Source organism: Passer domesticus, chromosome 27, assembly GCF_036417665.1.
Source record: "Passer domesticus isolate bPasDom1 chromosome 27, bPasDom1.hap1, whole genome shotgun sequence".
In the NCBI taxonomy this organism is placed as follows: Eukaryota; Metazoa; Chordata; class Aves; order Passeriformes; family Passeridae; genus Passer; species Passer domesticus.
Window position 1 is genome coordinate 4,672,962 of NC_087500.1, and position 7,159 is coordinate 4,680,120.

The window sequence follows — 7,159 nt, forward strand, 5'->3', positions numbered from 1 at the left end:
CGCGGTGTTCCCGGTGCCAAGGGGGGTCCCGGTGCCCCATGGGGGTTCCCGGTGTCCCGCGGGTGTCTCGGTGCCCCATGGGGGATTCCCGGTGCCACGGGTGTCCCGGTGCCCCGCAGGGTTCCCGGTTTTCCCGGTGCCACGGGGGGTCCCGGTGCCCCACGGAGGACTCCCGGTGCCCCGCAGGTGTCCCGGTGCCCCGCAGGGTTCCCGGTGTTCCCGGTGTCCCGCGGATGTCCCGGTGCCCCGCAGGGTTCCCGGTTTTCCCGGTGTCCCGCAGGTGTCCCGGTGTCCCATGGAGGACTCCCGGTGCCACGGGGGTCCCGGTGCCCCATGGGGGTTCCCAGTGCCCCGCGGTGTTCCCGGTGCCCCGCAGGGTTCCCGGTGTTCCCGGTGCCACGGGGGTTCCGGTGCCCCGCAGGGTTCCCGGTTTTCCCGGTGTCCCGCAGGTGTCCCGGTGTCCCATGGAGGACTCCCGGTGCCACGGGGGTCCCGGTGCCCCATGGCGGATTCCCGGTGCCCCGCGGGTGTCCCGGTGGCCCGGCCCGCTCAGGCCGTGCCGCCGGCGCTGGCCTTGCCCTTGGCCAGCAGCTTCTTGTCCTTGACGCGGCGGTTCTGGAACCAGATGGTGACCTGGCGCTCGCTCAGCCCGGTGGCGGCGGCGATGCGGCGGCGGCGCTCGCGGCTGATGAAGCGGCTCCCGGCGAACTCGCGCTCCAGCTCCCGCAGCTGCCCCTTGCTGTACGGGACGCGCTTCTTGCGGCCGCGCCGCAGCGCGCAGCCCTCCGCGGGACACGGGCCCGCCGCCTCTGCGCGACAGAGGGACAGAGGGACAGAGGGACAGCGAGGGGACACGGGGACAGCGGGACAGAGGGACACGGGGACACGGGGACAGCGGGACAGAGGGACAGCGAGGGGGACACGGGGACAGCGGGACAGAGGGACAGCGAGGGGACACGGGGACAGCGGGACAGAGGGACAGAGGGACACGGGGACACGGGGACAGCGGGACAGAGGGACAGAGGGACAGAGGGACAGAGGGACACGGGGACAGCGGGACACGGGGACACGGGGACAGTGGGACAGAGGGACAGAGGGACAGAGGGACAGAGGGACAGAGGGACAGCGGGACAGAGGGACACGGGGACAGCGGGACACGGGGACACAGGGACACGGGGACATGGGGACAGCGAGAGGATAACGGGGATAACGGGGACAGCAGGGACACGGCGACACGGGGATAACGGGCACAGCGGGGGGACAACAGGGACATGGGGACACGGGGACACGGGGCAGCGGGACAGAGGGACACGGGGATAACGGGGATAACAGGGACAGCGGGACACGGGGACATGGGGATATGGGGACATGGGGACGTGGGGACACGGGGACACAGGGACACGGGGACACGGGGACACGGGGACAGCGAGAGGATAACGGGCACAGCGGGGGGACAACAGGGACACGGGGACACGGGGAGAGTGGGACACGGGGGGATAATGCGGGGACAACGGGGGATAACGGGGGACGCGGGGGAAAGAGCGAGGGGACAGCGGGGGACAGCGGGGACAAGGGGGATAGCGGGGACATGGGGACACGGGGATAACAGGGATAACAGGGGACAGCGGGGACAAGGGGGATAGCGGGGGACACAGGAGACACGGGGACAGCGGGACACGGGGACACGGGGACACGGGGACAGCGAGGGGATAACGGGGGGATAACAGGGACACGGGGACAACAGCGAAGGGACACGGGGACAGCGAGGGGGACAGCAGGACACGGGGGGAACAGCGAGGGGACAGCGGGGACACGGGGGGATAATGGGGGGCAGTGGGGACACGGGGGGGACACGGGGGGGACAGCGGGGACAGCGGGGGAATAATGGGGGAGAGTGGGGGGACAGGGGAACAGGGGGATAACGGGGACAAGGGGGAGAATGGGGGCACGGGGACAGCGGCGGGGTAACGGGACACAGTGGGGACACGGGGGGAGAGCGGGGACACGGGGGGACAGCGGGACACGGGAGGGACACAGGGGGACAGAGCGGGGTCACAGCGGGGTCACTGCGGCCCCAAACCCCCCAGCCCGGCCCGGCCCGGCCCGGCTCGGCCCGGCTCGGCCCCGCTCCCGGCCCCGCTCCGGCCCCGCTCCCGCCCCTCGCCGAGCCCGCCGAGGTTTGAAATTGTTCCCTTCTGGTCCCTCCTGCTTTTCCAGATCGGAATCCTTCCTCTAAATACTGAAAGGAATTTAATTTCTGTGTTCTCCCCTCTTGATATTGAAAGGTTTTGCAGCTCTGTGCTGTCCCTCTTAATATTAAAAAAAAAAATCTATATTCTCCTCTTGGTATTAAAAGGTTTTGAATGTCTCTATCCTCCCCCCTCGGTATTTAAAACCATTTATTTTCTATTTTCTTTCTCTTGGTATTGGAAGTTTTTAAAGTTCTGTACTCTTCCTGTCAAGATTTAAAATTTTTTAAGTCTATAATCTCCCTCTTGGTGTTTAAAGATTTTAAAGTTCTATATTCTCCCTCTAGATCTTGAAAGATTTTAAAGCTCGGGATTTTCCCTCTAGATATTGGAATTTTTAATTTCTATATTCTCCTCTTGCTATTAAAAGGTTTGAAAGGTCCATATTCCCCCTCTAAATATAGAATTTTAAAATTTCTATCTTCTCCCTCTTGACACTGAAAGATTTTGAAGCTCTGTGTTCTCCCTCTGGATATTTAACATTTTTGAAGTTCTGTGTTCTCCCTGTCGGTGTTCACAGGTTTGGGTTCAATGCTCTGCATTTTCTGACTTTTCCACCCCGGGAGCCGGAAATGTCACCGTGGGAACCCCGGGAATGTCACCGTGGGAACCCCGGGAATGTCGCCGGAGAACGGCACGGGCCGGGCTCTGCCACGGCATTTTCTGAGCCCCATAAAGCCGCCACCTGTACCCCGAGAAATGGTCATGAAATCCCGAGAAATGCTCATTTAAATCCTGATAAATGGTCATTTAAATCCCGAGAAATGGTCATTTAAATCCCGAGAAATGATCATTTAAATCCCGAGAAATGGTCATTTAAATCCTGAGAAATTATCATTTAAATCCCGAGAAATGGTCATTTAAATCCCGAGAAATTATCATTTAAATCCTGAGAAATGATCATCTAAATCCCAAGAAATGGTCTTTTAAATCCTGAGAAATGATCATTTAAATCCCGATAAATGATCCTTTGAATTCTGGTAAATGATGATCTGAATTCTGATAAATGATCACGTGAATTCCGATAATTGATCACTCGGATTCTGATAAATGATCACTTGAATTCCGATAATTGATCACTTGAACCCCATCAATCACCTTCAGCCTCCCTGCTCGGACTTAGAAATGGCCGTGATAAATTCAATAAAATAAAGTTAAATTAAATTACTATTGTTAATATTATAATAATTATTATCATTGCTATAAGAATTGTTATTATCATTATGATGATAATAATAATTATTAGCATTATTTTGTGACCCCCCAGCCCGCCTTTGGCTCCCAACCCCCCAGGACACCCCAAACCCTCCCTGCCCAAAACCCGACCCTGACCCCAAACCCCCAAACCCGGCCTGGTTTAACCCAGACCCCAAACCTGGCCTGGTTTAACCCTGACCCCAAACCCCCCTAAACCCAGCCTGGTTTAACCCAGACCCCAAACTCGGCTAGGTTTAACCCTGACCCCAAACTTTAACCCTGACCCCCAAACCCTCTAAACCCGGCTGGGTTTAAGCCCAGACCCCAAACCCTGCTGATCCCGGCTCAGTTTGACCCTGGCCCCAAACCCCCTAAACCCAGCCGGGTTTAACGCCAACCCTAAGCCCCCCAAACCCGGCTGGTTTAACCCTGACCCCAAACCTGTGCTCAACCCAGCCCGGTTTAACCCAAACCCCCTAAACCCGGCTGGGTTTTAGCCCAGACCCCAAAACCCTGCTGATTCTGGCTCAGTTTCACCCTGACCCCAAACCCGCACTCAACCCGGCTGGGTTTAACCCTGGCCCCAAACCCCCTAAACCCATCTTCCGTTAACCCCTGACCCCAAATTTAACCTTGACCCCAAACCTGCAAACTCAGCCGGGTTTAACCCTGATCCCAAACTCAGCCCGGTTTAACCCTGACCCCAAACCCGGCCAGGTTTAACCCTGACCCCAAACCCAGCCGGGTTTAACCCCGTCCCCAAACCCCCTAAACCCGGCTCCCGTTAACCCTGACCCCAAATTTTAACCCTGGCCCCAAATCCCCCCAAACCCGGCCGGGTTTAACCCCATCCCCAAACCCTGCTAATCCCTAACAGGCTCAGTTTGACCCTGTCCCCAAACCCCCAAACCCAGCCGGGTTTAACCCTGACCCCCAAACCCAGCCGGGTTTAACCCCATCCCCAAACCCAGCCGGGTTTAACCCCCATCCCCAAACCCAGCCCGGTTTAACCCCGTCCCCAAACCCGACCGGGTGTAACCCTGACCCCAAACCCAGCCGGGTTTAACCCTGACCCCAAACCCGACCAGGTGTAACCCTGTCCCCAAACTCTGCCGGGTTTAACCCTGACCCCAAACCCTGCTAATCCCTAACAGGCTCAGTTTGACCCTGTCCCCAGACCCCCAAAACCCAACCCGGTTTAACCCTGACCCCAAACCCGGGTTTAACCCTTCCCCCCCACGCTTTAACCCCTTGCTGCCCGCCCTACCTGCGAAGGCGGGTTTCAGCAGGAAGCCGGGCTGGCCCTGCTCCTTGGCGCAGCACAGCGGGCCGGCCCAGCCGTGCCAGGCCGGGGGGGGCAGCCCCCGGGCTCGGGGGGCAGCCGCGCCTCGGCGCGGGGCTCGCCCAGCACGGCCACGTCCAGGTGGAAGCCGCCCACGGGGCGCGTAGGGCGCGCCGTAGCCCGGGTAGAAGGCGAGCTCGCCCGGGCGGCTCGGGAACTCCTCGCCGGCGCCGGGGGGGCTCCAGGAACTTCTCGGGGCCGGGGAAGGGTCCCTGGGGGCCCGCGGGGGGGCTTGAGCGAGCCGCGGGCCACGCGGCACGAGTAGAAGCCGCTGCCGAAGTAGCCGTAGGGCAGCGGGGCCGAGGAGGAGGCGGCCGAGCCCGGGGGGGGCTTGGGGGGCTCCGGGGGCGCCTCCGGGGCGAAGCCGGGGTTCATCCCGGCGGGGGGCGGCAGGCCGGGAGCCACGGCAGCAGCGAGAGGAGGAGGAGGAGGAGGAGGAGCGGGAGGCAGCAGCGGCCGGGGCTGGCCGCCCGCGAAGCCGCCCGGAGCCAGGAGCCCCTCGAGGGCCGGGGGCTGCATGGGGGGCGGCGCGGGGGGCCGGGGCATGGGGAGAGGGCTGCTCGGAGCGCCGGGCTCTGCCCGACGGGGGTCCCCCGGTCTTCTTAAAAGGCTGCGAGCCGCCCCCCCCCCCCCGAGCCGCTTTTCCCCCTGACGCAGCGGGAGGAAGGCTCGCTCATTGGTTGTGGGGTGGGGGAAAAGGGGGGGGAAAAGGGAAAAAAAATCCAACCCCGCATCGGGGGAAAAAAAAAAAAATCTTTCGGTCTCAATAAAGAGCCGGAGAAATTGCGAAAATGCTTTTATTGCCCGGGAGAGCAGGAGGAAGAGGAGGAGGAGGAGGAGGAGGAGGAGGAGGAGGAGGAGGAGGAGGAGGAGGAGGAGGAGGGGGACCCCCGGCAGGGGGGGCTCGGAGGTGGCTCCTCGGAAATAAAAAAATAAAAACCGTGCGGGGAAGGCAGAGGTGGAGAAATGGGGGGAAAAGAAGCGAGAAAAGGCAAAGATCGGGGCGGGCAGGCAGGGCAGGCCCGGGGTGGAGAAAATCCGGGCTGGGGTTAAAATCGCCTTTATTTTTCATTTTTCATTTTTTAATTTTTAGGGTTTTTTTAGTGCTTTGTTCCCAGGCGGGTCGGGGGGTTCTGGAGCAGAGACCGAGCGGGGGCCGGGCCTGCCCTCCCCCCCCCCGCCCCCTCCCCAGGGGTTCCTCCCCTCCAAAATCCCAATTCCGCCCCCCGGGCCCTGAAAATCAGAGAGAAAGAGGAAAAATTCCATTCCCTGGCGGTCCGTGAGCGTTTCCACCTGAAATACCCCAAACCCGGGACCTGCCTTGGTTCCACCGCAGCCTGAAACCTCAGCGCTCGTCCGGAATTCTGGGAACCGGGAAATTAATTTTATTTGGGAAATTCCTCCCGTTTCGGGCAATTCCTCCCATTTTGGGCAATTCCTCCCATTTTTGCCAATTCCTCCCATTTTTGCCAATTCCTCCCATTTTGGGCAATTCCTCCCATTTTTGCCAATTCCTCCCATTTTGGGCAATTCCTCCCATTTTTGCCATTCCTCCCATTTTTGCCAATTCCTCCCATTTTAGCAATTCCTCCCATTTTAGCAATTCCTCCCATTTTGGGAAATTCCTCCCATTTTTGCCAATTCCTCCCGTTTCGGGCAATTCCTCCCATTTTAGCAATTCCTCCCATTTTTGCCAATTCCTCCAATTTTTGCCAATTCCTCCCATTTTAGCAATTCCTCCCATTTTGGGCAATTCCTCCCATTTTTGCCAATTCCTCCCATTTTTGCCAATTCCTCCCATTTTTGCCAGTTCCTCCCATTTTTTCACCCCAATTCCTGGCAATTCCCTTTTAATTTTTTTTCCCCCTCCCGATTCCTTCCCTGGGATCATGCAGAGAGGAAAGGGTTCGGGAAAGGGAGGTGGGAAAAGGAACCAAAAAAATCCCTTTGGGGCTCCAGGAGCGCCGGGCAGGTGGAGGGACGGACAGACGGACAGACGGACAGACAGACAGACAGACAGTCTGACAGACAGACGGACAGACGGACGCGGGCCGAGGGATCCCGCGGGTCTGGGAGATTTTGGGGCGAATAAAAGAATTATTTCATAGCCCCCGCTCGAAGCCACCCCGGTATTTTTAACTGGCTGTACACAGATTTTTTTTAATTTTTCCCTTTTCCCTCTGTTTTCTCCCCAAAATTCCTGCTGGGGAAAAGCTTCGCCTAAACCCCCCCACAGGCAGCTTCGACTCTTTTCCCTGGTGCGGGTGAACCCGGAGATTTCTGCCTTTTGACCCCAAAACCGCCATAAAATTCCCTTTTCTGCGGCTTTTATTGGGAGCAGCCCGCGGCAGCTTTGGGGAGAGAAACCCGC

The 7,159-nt window shown here is 59.2% G+C and overlaps 1 protein-coding gene across 1 annotated transcript; it reads right to left on the reverse strand.

Moving 5' to 3' along the window:
* Positions 1-549: 549 nt before the first annotated feature.
* On the reverse strand, positions 550-5,307 carry LOC135286573 (homeobox protein Hox-B13-like). The gene is given in 4 exon segments (XM_064399637.1): positions 550-809; positions 4,714-4,966; positions 4,968-5,012; positions 5,014-5,307. Coding segments are annotated over 4 exon segments (852 nt in total).
* Positions 5,308-7,159: the final 1,852 nt, after the last annotated feature.